At 41.4% G+C, this 20,830-nt stretch overlaps 1 protein-coding gene across 8 annotated transcripts in view; it reads right to left on the bottom strand.

Annotated features, from left to right (window-relative positions):
• The window catches only part of SH3YL1 (SH3 and SYLF domain containing 1), a 48,633-nt gene that overhangs the window by 14,068 nt on the left and 13,735 nt on the right, over window positions 1-20,830 (bottom strand). For 5 of the 8 annotated variants that reach the window (XM_058551881.1, XM_058551880.1, XM_058551886.1 and 2 more), the window contains exons 2-5: window positions 17,451-17,561; window positions 14,000-14,113; window positions 11,538-11,602; window positions 124-236 (exon numbers count right to left, since the gene is read on the bottom strand). In XM_058551881.1, coding sequence (XP_058407864.1) covers window positions 124-236; window positions 11,538-11,602; window positions 14,000-14,113; window positions 17,451-17,561 — 403 coding nt within the window. Of the gene's footprint in view, window positions 1-123; window positions 237-11,537; window positions 11,603-13,999; window positions 14,114-14,251; window positions 14,371-15,835; window positions 15,935-17,446; window positions 17,562-20,830 lie in introns of those variants that run through there. The other 3 variants (XM_058551884.1, XM_058551885.1, XM_058551883.1) reach the window with 3 other exon arrangements.

Genomic DNA, 20,830 nt, shown 5'->3' with positions numbered 1-20,830 from the left:
TATAAATCATAAATTTGTTTTATTTTAATTCAAGTTTCCTCTTAATGCAAAACAATACATACTTTTTTATTTAACAATACTTTACTATCCACCAGCTGTTCAAAAAGTATTTACAGAACTTACCTTCCCAGGGGCCCAACTGCTACAGTGAAATTCCCTCCGAGTGTGAGGTTACCACCTTTCGCAAAAGCTTCTACTGCTCTGCCATAATTCAAAATTATTACCAAATCCGATACCTAAAATGTAGAAATCCATTTATTTAAAAATAATTATGCCTAAACATCACTTAAAATATATATTAAAAGTCAAATATACTATATATAATGTAACAAGAATTTCAATGTAGACAGAGAAAGAATATGAAAAGAGTCATATTTTTATTTTGAGCTGAGGATATAGGCAACTCATCTTTCCACAGGTAATTCACCAACACCTCTGAGCATTCACCATGCACCACGCATATTCCGAGGTTCCCACGCTGTCTCCTCCAGTCCTCCCAACCACCTTGCAGCACAGGTGTGACAGAGGTTTCTGATGTTGAGTAAACTGTCATAGTGACACCTAGACCAGCTCACCCATAGGTAGGTGGGAATGGTCAAAAGTCCCGTCAAGAAAGCCAAGTCAAAGAACACAGAGCAGGAGGGAAGTCAGAAAGTCAAGGAGCAGAGGGGCCAGGTCCTGATGACCTTCCCACACTAGGTCCCTGCAAGGCCATGTGCTTGCTGCTAGCAAACTGCACGTTGTACACTTCATTTAAGGTCACAGAAGTTCAAAATATCAGAAGAAAACTGGTGACCATTAGTGAATGCCTACCACTACAAGCAAATTCACTAAGAAAAAGCAGAAACTGGAATGAGAGGGTGCTTGTGGAGTGCACACGTGGAGACAGCGCTTGTGTCCAAACTCACTGCCGCTGTGGTGGGGCCCGCAGTGAGAATGGAAAATCGCACGGCCCACCCAACGAGGCCACAGGCCAGGGCGGTCGTGGGGATGACAGAGCCGGTGTCAATCCCAGCCCCTCCTCTCCACACTGTATGACCGGGGTATTCTGACTGCCTTTGGATCTCTGATCTTTTCACATGTAAACTCCACATGACAGGACCCACCTCATTGGGCTCTGGTGAAGATCATGCGCGGGTGTCAGTGCCCCCGGGAGACGGAAGGTGTGTGGCATGGGGCTAAGCCTGTGGGCTCACAACCGACACAATGTGGGAGTGCATTCCACTTCTGTCTCTTGTATACTGTGTGACCTTGGGAAATGACTGAGCAGCTCGAAACCTGAGTTTCCTTCTCTGTAAAATGGGTATAATAATAGTAACCACATTTATATGTATATATATATATATGTATATGTGCTTGGAATAATTTGTAACGCCTGGCATGTTTACTACATCCCAATAAAATATGCAAAGGCCAAGCTGACTGATGTTTAAAAGATGCCTTAATTTATATAGTTCTTTAAATTCTTCTAAGTGTTTTCAAATCAATGGTTTCATCTGCCCCACAGAAGAAGCCTCTTATTACCAAATGAGATTGCACTTGAAAAGACCTAATGAAGTTCCTGATACAAGCAGATGCTTAATAAATGTTTAATTTGAATAATTTTATGAAAAAAATACACTGAAATTGTAAGTGTATTTACAAGTGTCAATATACTCATAGGACAAACTAAATATACCAGCTAATGGACTCATGCAAAATGCTTCACCTTGACTCATTTTCATTTTATATATGGACAATTTCTGAGGATCATGGTGTTGAACAATATAGAATGATTTACCATTTCTTATGCAAAGTTAAGCAATTTTGCCCATGATTGTATAACCTATATCTTACATACATTTTTAGATAACACATATAAAATTGCTTTACGTAATGCTTGGTACACACACACTCAGAAAGGATGAGTCTTCAGCCACGACCTTGTGAATGCTCTAGCTGTCACGTCTCCTTCTGCTCAGCACATCTTAGTGCAGTGAAGTAAGGCAAAACTATAGGAGCCAATTAAAGAAAAAAATAATCCTTTAATTTTCTGTCTGATCTCCTGAAATAAGAGTTAAGATAATCCTGTGTCTTTGCTGATACCACTAATTAGACAGAGAACCAGGTCAAAACCTCCACAGACGGATAGAAGACCAGCAGAAACGCACCAGCTCTAGGTTGACATCCACAGAATAAAACAGAAGGCAAATTTCCTGAAAACTGGCACAATGGAGCAAATAAACATCATAAGACAGACATTTGAGAATCTGATACAGCCTTCTTAAGAAGTTTGCATTAGACACAATTAACTATAAATAAGATACAAGTTTTCCAATTAAATTCAATTCTTAAACATAAGAGTTAAAGAAACACATTGATCACGCAGGAAAAGCCAGGGGAGAAACGTTCTCAGGAACCACTGGCCTTCTCTTCTCTGCAACTGCATCTCCTGAAACCCTGTCCCCTGACGTGGTGGCATCCCACCTCCTCTAGGTGTTTAGCCTACTTCAAACCCAAGCAGCTGAGTCCCTTGTGCTGTCCTCCTGTAATGAAGAGTATGACGCCATTTTTGATGTCTGACTGCTGACAGCTTTCAAGCCTCACATCTGGGTAACCTGGTGAGAAAGCCTGGGGCTCCCTTCTTGGGGTCTGGTGGGAACCCTCACTCCGGCCCAACCCCATACCCGCCCTAGAAGCTGAGACAGTCTTCCTTCCCCATTCCCTCCAGCCATTCTTGGACGTGCTGGGAAGCCTATCCCAATCTCCCCAGAAAGCCTCATTACTGGGTAATAACCTTCTCAAACTCTTATCAGTATGTGGCACCATCGGTCTCAACATTCAAACCAAATTTTGGGGCCTCCATCCCACAACACCTTCCATTCCTCACACCAGCAGGTCCTTCCTTGCACATAGTCTTGGAGGGCTTAGAAATTGAATTCTGATCTCTAACAATAATTTCTCTTCAACTTAAGCTTAGGTGCCTTCCTCATCATTAAAATAAAAGAGCTCATCCAAATTCTCCCTGAAAAAGCTGAGCCATTTTCCTCAAATTACAGTCGTGGGTGGAGGCAAGATTGATCAGACTTGATGGTCCAGTGTGGACTCCTGCTTTTGGTGTACAACCGACAACTAGACAATCCCAGGACAAGCCAGGTATCAGGGTTCTCAGAGCTTTGGGTTTGCTGTAATTGTCCTGAAAAGAAAAATTAACACGTTTAAACCAAGTCTTAGCATTATCTGTTGTTAGACCACTGACTTCCAAATATGCTGTTTTTGCTTTTGTTGGGTGTGTGAGTTATAGAACCTCGGGAATTCTCAGCAGTTCTCATAACAGGACCAGTGCTATAATCTGGACTTAACTAACGTCTGAGCTAACAAAGTCCATCAGATTCTGTCAAAAAATGACCCAGTTCCTAACTTCAGATGTCTTCAGAACCCTAACCCAGTCTAGATTCCAAAACAGAGCATGGATCTGGAGTTCCTGATGATCACAGTCACGTCTCACACGCACTAAAGGAGTCATCACCTATGGGAGGTGGCACAGCGGGCTGAAAGACGACAGTGACCCAGGACCCAGGAGACGGGCTCTGGTCCCACCACTGTAGCAGTCACGGTGGGTTCCCCGGCCCTGTGGGCCCTGAGCTAGTAGGCACACCACCTCACTGCTGATGGACAGCGAGAGCGGCACTATTGTCCCTGAGGCAGGACCACATTGTGGCCTGATGTGCCTTCTCTTCTGTCATCACATGAGAGCCAGTTTACCTGGACCACAGCCTTGCTTGGTCCCTTCCCCTTCTCCATCCTGCTTCCCTCAGCCCCTTAGTCTTTTCAACCAGAACATTTGCTCAATAAATCACATGCACCCAAAGCCCTGTCCTGGGCTCTGCCTCCAGTGGACATGATCAAAGACAACCACACGCTAGCTGTGTGATCTTAGGTAGGACACTTAATGTCTCTGTGCACTGGACATAATCACATGCCCCCTGCCTACCTCACACAGTTCCTGAAATCCATGGCGTGTTACACAGATAGAGTTCAGTCAGGACCAGACAGAGCACTGGTAGCGAAGAGATTCAGGGTTCACTTTCCACCCAGGCACCCGTGGAACCAAGAACACATAACTTCACTTCTCTGAGCCTTGTTTCCTCACCTGCAGAAGGAGGCCTAGACAAAAAGTCGTAGAAGGGAAATACCACCCAGTGCTGCAGACAACCCATTGACTGGCTTTGGGACCAGAAGCCTCCCTCCAAATGACCGATCTGTCACTTTCTGGCTATCTCCTATGGAGAAGTCACATAACTGAGTTATTTATCTACAAGTGAGAGCAGGAACAACCCCCTCCACAGCAATGGCATGGGAGTGATGCTATAAGAACACATGTGAAAGTTTTATAAAAATGTTATCTATTGTTAATTTTCCATTCTAAAATAGAAAGGCAGATAATTAAATTATTCAGCAAATATTTAGTAGCATGAATCAATTATGTGAGTGCTGTCTATGTGCTTGGAAACAAAGCCCTGTGTGGCAGTAGCACTATTAATATCCTATCTCACAGATAAAGAAACTGAGATTCGAGTGACATCAGCATCGCAGTGGAGTGAGTTGTTCCTTGTCTCCTCCTCTAAGTTACAACTAAATGGACATCCATTAACCAACAGAGGATTCCCTTGACAGCACAACAAGATGCCTGAGAGATCTATGCAGCCATACATCTGAAGGCAGGTGGACTAGACCCAGGAAGCAGCCCCCTCACCCTCCCTGGCAGCAGCAATCCAGGACGTGGATTCTCACACAGTGGCCAGCATGACTGTGAGTGGAGGCAGGGGCAGCCCAGTCTACGTGTGAGTGTTTGCAGAGCGGCAGTAGCCTGGCCCCTGGGAGAGCCCACCATGTCACAGAGGATGGGACCACATGAACGCAGAAGGGCCGACTGGCACAACTACAAGCAGACAGGGAAGGAACAGAAAAAACAGCCCCTGCCCCTCCACCAACGGTGGCTGGGGGAATCTGCGACCATAAGCAACAGGAACCACAGCAGAACCGCTGACCCAGCCCCTAGTGGCAGCAACCCTGACACCATCTCCACCAGCCGTGGGGGCTGCATGCAAGTCCCCAGGTTCCCAGGGCCCTGTGAGTGACAGTGACACCCATGAACCCAGCACCCCTGGCAGCAGTGCAACCAGCACCCCAAGGCAACCCAGGAACAGCAGTGCAGGTGGTGCATGGGACAGCAGTGTCTGAGCTCACGGAGAGCCAGTGGAGGAACACAAGACCTGGGTGACCAGAACCAAAGTAACCAAAGCCTTACCCAAATAAAAAAAGGTGGTTACTACCACAAACATGCCAGCAGAGGATCAGTTCATCAAATACCATGAAGAACTACAGTAACATGGCATGACAGAAAGAAAATGACAACTCTCCAGAAACCAAACCAGAAGTCACAGAAGACTACAATCTAACTGACCGAGAATTTAACATAACTATCATAAAAGAACTCAATGAGCTACAAGAAACTCAGGAAGTGAGTTCAATGAGTTCAGCAATAAAATTAATGAACAGAAGGAATACTTCACCGAAGAGACTGAAACTCTAAAAAACCAAACAGAAATTCTGGATATAAAAAAACATAATTAATGAGACAAAAAATAATGTAGAAAGCATAAAAAATAGAATAGACTTTATGGAGCAGAGAATTAGTGACCTCAAAGATAGAAACCTAGAAATGCTTCAGGTGGAGGAGGAGAGAGAACTAAGATTTTAAAAAAATGAAGAAATTCTTTGAGAAATATCTGACTCAATTAGGAAAAGTAACATAAGGATTATAGGTATCCCAGAGGGAGAAGGGAGGGAGAAAGGAGCAGAGAGCTTGTTCAAAGAAATAACAGCTGAGAACTTCCCAAACCCGGGGAAGGAACTGGACATACAAGTACAGGAAGCCAACAGAACTCCTAATTATATCCATGCAAAAAGACCTTCTCCAAGGCATAACATTAAAACTCTCAAAAGTCAATGAAAAAGAAAAAATATTAAGGGCAGCAAGAGAGAGGGAAATAACCTAAAAAGGAACCCTTATCAGGCGTTCAGTGGATTTCTCAGCAGAAACCTTATAGGCTAGGAAAGAATGGGATGAAATATTCAAAATATGGAAAGACAAAAACTATCAGCCAAGAATACTCTATCCAGTGAAATTATCCTTCAGATATGATGGAGAAATAAAAGCTTTTCCAGATAAATGAAAGCTGAGAGAGTTCATTGCCACTAGAACTGCCTTACAAAAAATGATGAAGGGAGCCCTCCTACCTGAAATAAAAAGCAAAGGTTTACAAAGCTTTGAGCAAGGAGATAAACAGACAGAGAAAATCATAAAATTGCAGCTGTCTATCAGAATAGGCTAGCAAACAATTATAACATAAAAGATAAAGGGAAAGAAAGCATCAAAAATAACAATAAACACTTCAATTTAGTCACAAACACACAACACAAAACAGAATAATCTGTGTCAACAAAAACCTAGAAGGGGAAGAGGAAGTGGGTGGAACCTGCTTAGGCTAATGGAGATAAGAGGCTATCAGAAAATGGACTAGCTCATCTATGAGATCTTTTATACAAACCTCATGGTAACCACTACACAAAAAATCACAGCAGAGTCACAAATCATAAATAAAGAGAACACCATCACAGAAAACCACCAAACTGAAATGGCAGTCAGAAATACAAAGGAAAAGAAGCAATGGAAATATAGAACAACTGGAAAACAAGCGATAAAATGGTAGTATTAAGCCCTCATATATCAATAATCACTCTAAACGTAAATGAACTGAATTCAACAATCAAAAAACACAGAGTGGCTGGATGGATTAAAAAACAAGACCCAACAATATGCTGCCTCCAGGAAACACATCTCAGCTCTAAAGACAAACATAAGCTCAGAGTGAAGGGATGGAAGACAATAGTCCAAGGAAACAACAAGCAAAAGAAAGCACGTGTTGCCATACCATTATCAGACAAAGCAGATTTCAAGATAAAAATAACAAGAGACAAAGAGGGGCATTAAATAATGATAAAAGGGACATCCCACCAAGAAGACATAACCTTTATGAATATATATACACCTAACACAGGAGCACCGAAGTATATAAAGCAACTACTAACAGACGTAAAGGGAGAAATTGACAGCAACAATACTAGTACGGGACCTCAACACTCCCCTTATGTCAATGGATAGATGACCCAGACAGAAAGTCAACAAAGAAACAGCAGCCTTAAATGAAATAGTAGAACAGATGTGCCTAGATATATAGAGAACATTCCATCCAACAACAGCAGAATACACATTCTTCTCAAGTGCACATGGAACATTCTCAAAGATAGACCATATGCTGAGAAACAAGGCAAGTCTCAATAAATTTAAGAAGAATAAAATCATATCAAGCATCTTTTCCAACCACAATGCTATGAAACTAGAAATACAAGAAAAAAGGGAGGGATGTCATAAATATGCGAAGACTGAACAACATGCTACTGAACAACCATTGGATCAATGAAGAAATCAAAGGAGAAATCAAAAAATACCTGGATACAAATGAAAATGAAAAAACATCATACCAACTCTTATAGGATGCAGCAAAAGCAGTAGTAAGAGGGAAATTTATAGTAATACAGGCCCACCTCAACAAACAAGAAAAATCTCAAATAAGTAATCCTAAACTACACCTAAAAGAACCAGAAAAAGAACAAACAAAGCCTAAAGTAAGTAGGAGGGAAATAATAAAAATCAGAGCAGAAATAAATGAAATAGAGACTACAAAACAATAGGAAGGATCAATGTAACTAAGAACTGGTTCTTTGAGAAGATAAACAAAATTGACAAACCCTTGCCAGACTCACTAAGAAAAAAGAGAGAAGACTCAAATAAATAAAATTTGGAAATGAAAGAGGAGAAATTACAACAGATGCTATTAGAACTATTAGAAATAATCAACAACCACAGCAAAGTTGTAGGGTACAAAATCAACATACAAAAATCAGTTGCATTTCTATATACTAATAACAAACTAGCAGAAAGGGAAGTCAACAATACAATCCCATTTACAATCGTAACAAAAAGAATAAAATTTCTAGGAATAAATTTAACCAAGGAGATGAAAGACCTATACAATGAAAACTATGACTTTATTGAATGAAATTGATGATGACATAAAGAAATGGAAAGATATTCCACACAGATGGATTGGAAGAATCAACATAGTTAGAATGTCCATACTACCTAAAGCAATCTACAGATACAATGCAATCCCTATCAAAATCTCAATGACATTCTTCACGGAAACAGAACAAAGAATCCTAAAATTTATATGGAACAACAAAAGACCTCGAATAGCCAAAGCAATCCTGATAAAAAAGAACAAAGCTGTAAGCATCACAATCCTTGATTTCAAAATGCACTACAAAGCTATCATAATCAAAACAGCATGGTATAGGCACAAAAACAGACACACAGATCAATGGAACAGAATCGAAAGTGCAGAAATAAACCCACACATCTGTGGACAGCTAATCTTTGACAAAGGAGACAACAACATACAATGGAGAAAGGAAAGTCTATTCAATAAATGGTGCTGGGAAAACTGGACAGCCACATGCAAAAGAATGAAAGTAGCCCATTATCTTACACCACACACAAAAATTAACTCAAAATGGATTAAAGACTTGAATGTAAGATGTGAAACCATAAAACTTCTAGAAGAAAATATAGGCAGTACGCTTTTGACATTGGTCTTAGTAGTATCTTTTCAAATACCATGTCTACTCAGGCAAGGGAAGCAAAAGAAAAAATAAACAAATGGGACTACATCAGACTAAAGAGCTTCTGCATGGGAAAGGAAACCATCAACAAAACAAAAAGACAACCCAGCAACTGAGAGAAAATATTTGCAATCACATATCCAACAATGAGTGAATTTCCAAAATATATGAAGAACTCATACAACTCAACAACAACACAAAAAACGATCCAGGGCTGGCCGGGTTGCAAAGTGGTTAAGTTTGCGCGCTCTACTTCAGCAGCCCGAGTTCGCAGGTTCAGAGCCCAGGCGCAGACCCATGCACCGCTTATCAAGCCATGCTGTGGCAGGCATCCCACATATAAAGTAGAGGAAGATGGGCACAGATGTTAGCCCAGGGCCAATCTTCTTCAGCAAAAAGAGGAGGATTGGCAACAGATGTTAGTTCAGGGCCAATCTTCCTCAGCAAAAAGAGAAGGGTTAACAGAACAAAAGACACTGAGATCATTTTGGGTGTCTACTTGGCGTTTGATCCTTGGCCAGTCTGAGGGGCAGGTGTGAAGGAAAGTCTCCGCCTTCGAGGTGCTCACATCTAAGTAAGGGGCACACAGGAGGGGTAACAGGCTACCGTGTGTCAGAAGCTCCGTGAGGACAGTGGCAAGGCGCTGGAAGAAGAGGAGCCCAAGTCAGCCAGGGGCTGGACTCATTCCTCTCCCTAATTGAGGACGTCTGTCCTCCTGCCCCATCCGCCACAGGCTGCTGCCTCTTTCCTGGAAGCCAGAGCTGCTGCTGGCAACACCGTCCTCAGGCAGATGCTCACTCTCCCTCACTCTCCGTCATGGGAGCTGCCGTGTCATAGCCGCCACATCCTGAGAATTCTCCAGCTTCCTTACAGGTCCTGACAGAGCAGGAGGAAGTGCTGTGTGAGGGCAGTGGTTATGAAAGGAGGTGACACAGGCTCGTGATAAGACCCGAGAATCTTCCCGGAGAGCTACACCTACACTTGTTGACGCTGAAAAGTGCGTGACGGCTGTACCATCACAGCCACACTCAGGGACGGATCTGTGGGTCACCAACTCCAGGACAGTCTTCTAATCTCCACGTGAAACAGATATTTTAAAAAGTTAATAATTATCTTCCATGTACGTTATTTAAACACATTTCCAGAGTTAATTTCTATACTTCCCATGAGGGTAAGCTTTGCAATCAAAAGTTTCTATAAATCACAAGAATAAATAAGTATTGCAAAGATAAAAAAGATATTAACAATAAAAATTACAATAGTTCATGCCATTCCAAGTGTTTTTTATGTATAAATTCATTTATTTAATAAGCCCAGAGGGAAGGCTCTTTTCCTCTCTCTTTACGGTTGAAGAAACTAAGGTGCAGAGAGGAAAAGGGAGGTGGTAAAGACCACACAGCTGGAAGGTGCTCGGGTCAGAGCCGAAGCCTGGGCGTCTTCTCCAACAGCGCTGTACCATGTCGCCTTTGGAAGATAACCAAGTGATCATTTTACAGGGTGTTGATTTTAAATCTTTCTATGTCATTTACTGGATGATAGGACTACCTTTTACTTGTACTTGCTTTTCAAGGCTATTAACGTGAACTATGGCCCCAAATCCACAATTTCCAAAGAATCATCATGGAGACTCTCATTTTTAATCTTTAATATACTAAACTTACGGCAGTCATTATTACTGAGTGTCTCATCATTTTTGAAATCAATGTTATTTGAGAGAGATCCCCACAGCATGCCCCTCAGCCGTGCATGGAGTCAGAAGTGGACAGACTCGGCTGTGACCCAGGACAACCAGCAACGTAGCAGAGCCTCATCTGTGCCGAGAAAACTGCCAGTCATTCTGCAAGTGTGGGCAGCAAGGTCCAGCAGCTGGTGAAAATACATGTTCCACAGGAGGGCGACATTTTTGAAGGCTCTGATTTGGTTGAATATGCAACAAAAAGGCAGTCATGATAAGCAAAACTAAAGTATGTTCCTCTTTTCGTAAAACAGATTTATGCAGCAGCAAGTAAAGAAGTTCAGATAAAGATGGAAGGAGAGGAGTGGAAATATATCCTCCTAATAAGGCCAAGGGAACTTAAAACAACGGCAACAGAGCAAATTCATAACAGGACAGCTGAGGAAGAAACTGACTGCAATTTGAGAAGAAAATGATTTGAGAAATTTAGGAGATTTGATTTATCACTTAGCAATAAAGCAACAGACGAAAGATTAATATCATGCAGAAGATGATCCTATGTAACAGACCTCTGTAAACAAGTATATCCTGGTGCAATTTCTAGTCCATTTGATAGAAGCCATAATCATTAGGAGCAAAGATATAAAATGAAACAATACGAAGTGAAGTAATTTGAGTATCAGATTAACAAAACTGGACTTTGCCACAAAGGGTGACACACTGTCTGAGCCCTGGCTTGTTCAACTGCCCACTGAGGAGATAAACAACTCTGCAATTAGCAAGCCATAAATTGCCAATTATAGTTCGTCAGACCTGAGACATATCTATTCTACAGGTGTGCTAAAGATGGACCAGATGAAATGGTGATTGAAAACATCTACTCTAGATGAAAGAAAAGGAAAGAAAAATGGTAAACATTAGATAGTTTTAGGTAGAGCTTCATCAAGAAAATAAAAGGGAACAGTTGCCAGAGGTGGTAAAATAAGAACAGTAGGAAATCTCTCAACTTTCGTGTATTAAGCTCTGGCTGTTTTAGAGAATGTGGCAGTTGTGTGCATACACGTCACCCACTTACCTCAATTCCTATTTCAAATCCTCCACCGAGCCCGGCTATCCCGATGGCAGAAGGTGCAGACCATTCTAATAAAAACAAGCGGCCAAACATGACGATAAGATTAAAACCCCGTGGCACATGAATATGGGAAGGAAAAATGCTAAAATGTGAGTGAAGAGTGTTTCTCTTTTAAATAATGAGACTTTGGCATTTTCCCCTATGTTTTTAAATTCTTTTTAACAAACATATATAATTTTTTAAGTTAAAAATATTTGAAAGGTATTAGATCTTCATTATGGGTCTCATAGACTCTCAAATTCACGTTTTTAATCTTTCTCGATAAACATGCATAATACCAAACTATTGAATTTTCACCAACTAAACATACTAGCATTTGATAATCTCAACTATCAACATTTTTATAATGTTTTACAAAATTGAGCTGTAGTTCCAGCCTTTAGCTGGAATTTTATCATAAATATGAGAGCAAAAGGATTCATACGAGTTTATTATAATCATTCTAACAGTAACACAATACTAAACTGTTTCTATTATTAATTTCTGAGGGCAAAAACTGCTTTGACACCCTTTGTGCCCAGTAGAAGCACAAGAAATAGGCTATAAATTCAAGATTATTAAAATTCTAACAAGATAAATTTCCTTACATTTGGAAACTAAGTACAAACATTCCATTTGCCACTATTCAGCATTCATGCACATTTCAGGATTACTGTATGCTTATTTTTCCTATATAGAAACAGTATGTTAAGTCTAGGAAAAAAACTACTTTGGTGAGGGGAGGGTGAGATAGTCTAGATAAAATACTTTCTGAAAATGGTTCTTAACTCCCTACACCTGGTGTTCCATGCTACCATGTATTCTAGACAATAGGATATTGCTTGAATATATCCACAACTAATCTATCTGGGCTTAGAGGAGTTTTGAGGACAGAAATTAGTGTTTTATAATCCCAAGTTGTTTTCCATTTCCTATGTCAGCAACTGTCCCTGTTTCAAGACCGCCCATCTGGCCAGGATCCAGGGACTTGCCGGGCCTCCTTTGGGGAGACTTAAATCACCCTCTGGAGAGTGAGCGCTGCTGCTCAGGAAGACGGGGAGAGAAGCGTAGGCATGGAACCCAGTGGGCAGGTCCGCCTGAGGCTCTGAGAGATACCCCGGAGGCTGGCAGCTCCTCCACCTTTTCAGATGGTCACCCGTCAATGGCGTGGGACCCGCAGCCCCAAGGGCGTCCTACAGACCCTGAGCCCATCTGACGTGGACCCCTCTGCACATGCCTCCGCCATCTCTGGCTGTACTGCTGAGAAGTCTGCCCATGAAAGTTTACGTGATGCTTGAGAGGAAGAGAATTGTGTCGCTTCTGTTTCATAGCCAAGTACTGAGCCATGAACGCTGACTCACAGCTTCAGGGACAGGCTCTCCTGACTGTGGGGACGCCTCACAGGAAAAACGGTGGATCCAATCGGCTGACGTGTACGGGCCGTGTGCCCCACAAACACCCAGGTGCATCTATTGTCAGTGAACGTTCCAGGCCCTCTCCCAAAATAAAATTATCTACACTAAAAAATAGCTATTAACAGAGAAATGTGTTCAGTTACATGACTGAACAGCAAATGTTAAACTGGTATAAAAAGCATTTTAGTTGGTCATGACACACCTATATACATTTTAAATACTACTATAAATGTTGCTTCCTGGGATTCAAGTCAAACATATTTCAATTTCATCCCTGAGAAGTCAAGTATTAGATTTCACGCCAGAAAGTAAAACCAAATTATATTGATCTTGATATGATTCTGCATTGGGGATATTGTTTAAAATATTTCAGTTTTTATTATCTCCCACAGGAACAGGAGAAAAGCTTACAGATGGTCCTTATTTTCTTATCAACTTCCATAGAACAAAAGAAAACAGTTGTACCATGAAGTTCAGGAATAAGAATTCATATTTAACAATAAAATGCAAATATTGTCAGGTTTAACACTTTCTCCATGGAAGAATTCCAACACGTATACAAGACAAAGCCAGATCTACGCACTGAGTCTTGTCTCATGCAGTCATGTGCTGCATCGCGACATTTCAGTCAACAGCGGACCGCACAGACGACAGTGGCCCCATAAGATCAGCACCACACAGCCCAGGCGTGTGGTGGGCTACACCATCGAGGGTTGTGTCAGTGCCCCCTATGATATTCACACGACCAAACCACCTAACAACGCATTTCTCAGGACGCGACCCCGTCGTTAGGCGACACGTGACTGTACTTTAAGAGGAGAGAAATGGGAGGCTCATTGCCCTCAGTTATCTGACACCCATGGTGCACATTCAAGGGAGCAGCCCTTAGGATGGCAATTCTAAGTGTCCTGGGAACCTGTCATGCTCCCTATGAAATGTGTTCAAAATGGAAACAGAACAAGAAAAGAACTAAGATTCTCTTCTCCTCCAGGTGAAGAAATAACAACTTACTTCCATCTGGAAGACGCGCCAACACGATCCCACTGCCTCCTCGCGCAGTTACCAGAAATCCAGCTTTGATCACAGACAAGATCGCAAGGCCCTTGGCTTTAGCAATTACATGGGCTGAAAAGACAAAGACAAGAGGCAAGCAAGCATTCCTAACGCACACGCCTGGAGAGAGAGCATGCGCTAAACAGTCGGTACACACGGGGTTGGTGACAGGCGGCCTGCGTTCTCAGGAGAAGTCGTAGTGGCACGTACGAGCCATGAATGAAACCTAGTCAGGTAGCAGATGGGCCTGCAGCCTGCGTGCTCCTCCCTCTTCTTTCGTGTTGTTATTTTTGCAGGGCTGAATGTAACATCATAAGTGCTCAAAAATCCTGCAACCGCCACAATAAATGAGATATTTGGATGAGATTTTATTGACATCCAGTAGCAGGACAAATAATTTGCTGACTTCAATTAATTTAGAACATAATTCATAATTTAAAAAACGAGATACTGTTTTCAAAGAAACTAAGATCTATTAAGTTCTATTAAGATCTACTAAGATCTATTAAGTTCAGTATTAAGGAGAAACTTAAAAAATGACAACATGCAGCACGTGGCAGAACTTTGATCTTAAAGCCACACGGTCAAGTTCACCTTTCATTAACATGAATATCTGTATTCCAACACAGAAAAATTAAGTGATTTTGCCACTTAAAGTGTTTTAGCTTTATAAAATGATCTGTTATAGAATTTGAGTAACACATAACTACTAGTGCACTGAAAACCTAATTCAATTTACAAAATATTGGTTTATTCCCATTTCAGGGAAGTTCACTACATAAAATGAGGGTTATTAACATATGCACCCACTAAACACCGTGCCCCACTATTCTGTGGATTTATTTACACAATGGAACTTCCTTCAAATAATAGGAGAAGCCTAAACACTGGACATTGTTCTGGGACTCCAATATCACTGTTAAGGTGGTTTAATTTATCATCACTTTAGTCAAATATTCTGTCAAGGAAGTCAAACCAGACACTATACCCAAACACACAAAAGGCTTTATAGGTGTTCCTAGAAAAACACTAAATTTCTAACACAATTATGCACACCATTTCCAAATTTAAATTAATGGCAGACTCTCAGAGATAATTCATCCAAGAGCATGAATACGCTCGCATGCAGATCGTCGGTGGAGTTGTTCGTAACCAAGCAGAGCGCAGAGAGTGAGTCTGGCTTCCCAGACAGCGGCCGACACAGTGCACCTCAGCTCTGCATTTTCAGAGGTTATGATATGTTGTATTGAGGTTGAAAGCTGCATTACATATCACGTAGGTTTGTTTTTACAACCACACGTTGGCAGAATATCATCCTCAACACCTTGTCTTCCATTCTCACTCAACGCTTTTACAGTTAGTACTGCCTCTGTTTAGAAACGCTACAGATAACAAAAGTGTATGTTTTAAAATGAACATATTTTAAATGTCAAGTATATTTTTATAGATTGTCTACCCAAATTCAGGGACACTAAAATGCCAATAGTCCCTAAGTAATTTGCCAGTTAGCTATTAGAATGTACTGATGGCAGATTTACTCTCTAAATTTAGTTCCACTTACGTCTCAGAACCCTTCAATCAGAGCAGGGTGAACTCACACCGCTAAGAAGATCTAAAAGTCTAGGCATTTTGTTTTAAAGTGTTTTGCAGATTTTATCTTCTGTTACATAATAGATCACCCTCGTTTTAACGTAAACATAATGCCCCTCCCTCCTCATCCCAAGGAAGGCTCTAGGAAGGTTGAGGCTGGGTCCTCTGGCAGCTGTGGGGCCCTCTCCTCCCCATAACACACACCTGCACACCCTCAGGAGTAAGTTCTTCCTCAGGCTACTGTGTGAACTGATTTTCATTTTCTGAGCTACAGCCACTGAAAAGGAGTCGGGTGGCCTTTGTCTGAAGGCAGAAGAAACGCAAGACGGAATTTGGCTGTACAAAATCCGTGAGGAATAATCCATACTCAGCTGTTTTTATGTTAGGAAATACAGTTTCTCCATAAGTTGGGCTAGCCTGACATAGAAATATGTAGATGCTATCATAGATCAATAAATATCTGCCATCTCCTGCTTCAGAATATTGCTACCGAAAATTCAGTTTTTCTAGTAGAATCTTCCTCAAGTCCTAAAGCAGTACTTCACAAACTTGTATGTGAATACAACTCAGGAGACCTTGTGAAAAATGCAGATTTTGATTGATTAGGCCTAAGCGGAGTCTGTGGTTCTGCATTTCTAACAAGCTCTCAGGTGAGCGCAGCTGCTGGTCCAGTCTGCACTCGGACTGGAACGCTCCATGAAACGCTGTTTTCTTATGAGGGGGGGAGTGGCTGGGGCGACATAACAATAATTAATATTATTAATATTATTATTATAACAACAACAAATTTAAAAAAATCAAACATTTAAAGGTCTGTTAAATAACTTCAGAAAATCTGGCTTAAGAAATTAAACTGGTGTTTGTATTTTAATACAGGATCAGCCATGCACTGTGACGAACTAAGAGGGAGGCTAGTCTGCAACACTGCCCAAGCTCATTTGCATGAGATGAGTGCTCTATGAAACATGCTTCAGAAATCACTCCCAGAGGCTCACCTCTGGACCAGGTCCTACTCGATTAGCCTGCCTGCTGAGAACCACATGAGAAACATGTTAAAAATCTGCACTTCTGGGGCCAGCCCAGTGGTGTAGTGGTTAAGTTCTCGCGCTCCACTTTGGTGGCCTGGGGTTCGCAGGTTTGGATCCCAGGTGCAGACCTACACACCACTTATCAAGCCATGCTGTGGCAGGCGTCACATATATAAAGTAGAGGAAGATGGGCACGGTTGTTACTCCAGGGCCAATCTTCCTCAGCAAAAAGAGGAGGATTGGCAACAGATGTTAGCTTAGGGCTAATCTTCCTTACCAAAAAAAAAAAAGCACTCCTGGCCACACTGCTCCGAGGGTCTGACTCAGCAGGTTTGGGGGAATTTAGGGACTGTGTTTCAATGACCCAGGGAATCCTGATGTGCAGCAGTGTTGGGAACTATTGATCAATGTCTTCTTAAACTACATAAAATGTAAACATTTTATCAAGAAAAGCAAAACACAAAATTAAAATTTATTTATGCGATTAACTAGTGAGTTTGCAAGATAAGCTTGCAAAGTTCTCAGAAATTGAGGATAAGAACAGGTGAGTTTGAGGAAAGCCACAGTGGAGACGGACATGTGGAGTTTAGGGCCATGGGCCCCCAAAGGGGAGGCGGGAGAGGGAGGCAGAAGGCTCCCAAGAGACCAGCTGGGAAGATCACCAGGAGAAAAAGGGGGGCTGGGGACTTGCTGCTCCCAGGGGGTCGATGGCCTGAAGTCAAGGAACACAAGATGTGATTTAGAAAACAAAGCAAGTTTAGAAAAGTACGGTATGTATTTTATTTACCTACCAGGAATGATCTTATCTGGTCCATTTCTGGAAGTTATTTCTGTGAATTCTCTCAGAATTTTAGCAGCCTTTTTTGCTTCTGATTTCAAATTGGAAGGTATAGGGTTATTCACTGAAAGATCAAAAAAAAATAGATTTGATGAAAAAATCTAAGAAGTTAGAAATTTACTGTAATTTCATTTGTCTCATATAAAATTGAGCATTAACAAATTGAATCCTACCAAAAAAAGGAAATAAATTAGAAATCTTCAATTATTGATCGTTCATCTCTATTTTCCTAATAAATTCACTCTGAGATCGGGAAGCCCTAAATTCTTAAAATCCCAGAAATTATAAAATCATGAGATTCCAAAGGATCTTAAACAAAATCTGGTCCAATCTCCTGTCAAAAAAGAGACTTCAGAGCCAGCCCGGTGGCGTAGTGGTTAAGTTCATGCGTTCCGATTCGGCGGCCTGGGGTTCACAGGTTCAGATCCCAGGTGCGGACTTACGCACCACTTATCAAGCTGTGCTGTGGCGGCGTCCCACACAAAACAGAGGAAGATGGGCACAGATGTTAGCCCAGGGCCAGTCTTCCTCAGCAAAAAAGAGGAGGATTGGGAGCAGATGTTGGCTCAGGGCTGATCTTCCTCGCCAAAAAAAAGAGACTTCAGGCCCAAAATGGAGTCCTTAATGCTAAGCCCCACATCAGCAAACAAGACTTAATACCTAACCCACCTGCAGTCTCCACCTCTCCCAGGACTGTGACCTTTAACCCACTCATCTGGAATTACCTGGTCAGCTCTAGTGAGATAACCGCCTTCCCACAAACAATCCACTCTGCCTGCGTGACCTCCCTGCCCCGCCTCCTCCCACCTGTGAAAGCCTCCCAGCATGCAGCCCGGGAGCTCCTTTCTGTTGGGTAGATGGGATTGCTGCCTGATTCACTGAATAAAGCCAATAAGATCTCAAATTCACTCAGTTGAATTTTTTTTTCCACATTCCTAATTAAGTATTTTCTCCCTGTAATTCTTAATTCACCTCAATAATAATAAAAACACATTAAAATTTTAAGAATTAACAAAAGATGTATTTTAGAACTGTGTATAATAGATAATATAAAATTTAATATATTTGGCTATTTTTTCAAAAACATTTGAACTGTCTGTATGGATTTCCCTTATTAGTAAAACTTTAGGAGATTCAGGAATTGAGTGATTACTCCAAGTATGGAACGCTTGCATTTCTATAGCATTTTACATTTTCAGGACTGCCTGGGTATTCACAAACTCAAAGGAGCGATTATTTGTCATAACAATGCTCACATACTCCTTCTCGCTCTGGAGTACGTGGGGCTAGATCATCCCCTTTTCAAGGGACAAGGAATCAGAAGAACCAAAGAAATGAGAGGCTTCTGTGTAAAACCTGCCGTGCAGACCATCAAATGTATTCCTCATTTCAAAGACTGTGTTTTCAGCTCTGAAAGTTCCCTTTGGCTGTTTTTCATTCCTTCCATTTCTGTCCTCATTATGTTTATGTTGTTCTTTAAATCCTTGAACATATTTTAAAAGCTTTCATATCTTTGTCTGATAATTACACCACCTCTATCCTTTCTGGGTCTGTTTTTGACTCATATTTCTCCTAGTTATGGGTTATATCTTCCTCCTTCTACCCATGTCTGGTAGAATTTGATGGCTGCCAGTTGAGTGAATACTGCCACGCTGAGTGTCTAGATTTTGCTGTCTCCTTTTCACAGTGTTGATACTGTGTGAGAGGCAGTGAGTCACCTGCAGACCAGCTGCATCTTTTCAAGATCTGCTTTCATGTTTTGCTTGGGTGTGTGTAGCGTAGTCTTTAGGGTGATGTTAGCCCTGCAGTTAAGGAGCAACTCCTTGGGCTCTCTCCTGAAAGTCCTCAGGTTGACTGCTTCCTTCCACTTTGGCTGGTTGGAACTGCCATCTCCCAACCCTGTGTGAACTGCGGGAACTGCTGGCCTCACGGCTTCCTGGTAGTTGTTCTTGGCCCTGCCTTGAAAGTTTCACCCCCCACACACACAATGCTTAGTATTCAGCCAAGGCCTTGAGGGGTCCCTTTGCAGATTTCTTGAGCTCTTTCTCTCTTTAACTCCCTCTCCTCTGGTAATCTGCTCTGTGAATTCCGGATGCCTCAAAGTTTCAACTCAATCTGTCTCTTCCATTCAGCAAGAACACATGCTCCAGTGCTCCCTCCCTGTGCTGCGGTGTGGAAGGTGCCTCCGGGCAGGAAAAGGAGCGATCACAGAGATCAGCTCACCTTCCCTCCTCTCTGGGACCTCAGACCCACTCGTCTATTGCCCAACATGTGGAAACAGATGCTCTGTATATTCTGCACAGTTTCTGATTGTTTACAGCAAATGGCCATTCCAGGACTAGATTCTTGGTCAGGAAGCTCTCAGCGTGCTTCTAATTTGTTTTATGATGAGTAATGTTAAATATCTTTCCATTTCTGTCAAATATTCTTCATATTTCTTGTCCATTTGTGGAGGGTATTTCTCTGTTTCTTATTGATTTACATATTAAGGGAATTAACCTTTTTTTGAGAATATTAGTTGCAAATATTGATTTCCTCTGCCATCTGTCTTGAATTTTCTTATGATGGTTTTTCTACTTTTTTTCTTAATAAATTCAAGTCCATCTTCTCTTTTAAGTCTTACAAGTGTCCTTTAACTGAACAAAGTAGTTCTTAGGTTTATATGGAGAAATAAACAAGCAAGAAAAGCTGGGAAAAAATAAGCAAAGAAGAGTGGGGGGGCAAGCTGAGCCAGAAGCTGTAAGGTATTACAAAACCTCAGTAATTTACACTGGATGCAAATACAGATGGAAACGTCAACTTTACAAAATAGAAAATTCAGAAATTGACCTAAAGAATTGAATGCATAATAAGGATAACACCTCAAATCAATGTGGAAAAGCTGTATCACACAACAAATAGTGGTCTTTTGGGGGGGAAAAGACTATAAAGAATCATCGACAGCTTCATGTCACATAAGGATAAACTTCAGATTCATTGACAGTTTAAAACGCAAAAACTCAAACCATAAAAGAACCAGAAATTATGGGAGAATCGCTTCTCAAATTCATAGTGCAAAAGGCCCAAGTATGGCAAAAAAATTTCTATATTTTCAAATGATCAGAAATTATGGCATAAGTGCATTGTAAAAATAAGGGGAAAAGTACAGATAGGCAAATATTGAAGAAAAAAGGCATCTCTATACTAATATCCACCAGTACTACTGTCTGTATGTTACTGTGTGCCTCAATTGATTCCTATGGCTAAACATACGTGTTATTTCCATTTTTAGCTTTTATAGATACCACTGTTGGATGGTAATTATCTTGGGATAGAATCTTAAGAGTTGGAATT

Source organism: Diceros bicornis, chromosome 12, assembly GCF_020826845.1.
Source record: "Diceros bicornis minor isolate mBicDic1 chromosome 12, mDicBic1.mat.cur, whole genome shotgun sequence".
Lineage (NCBI taxonomy): Eukaryota > Metazoa > Chordata > Mammalia > Perissodactyla > Rhinocerotidae > Diceros > Diceros bicornis.
The sequence above is the reverse complement of the archived record's forward strand: the minus strand, read 5'-3'. Positions and strand labels throughout refer to the sequence as shown.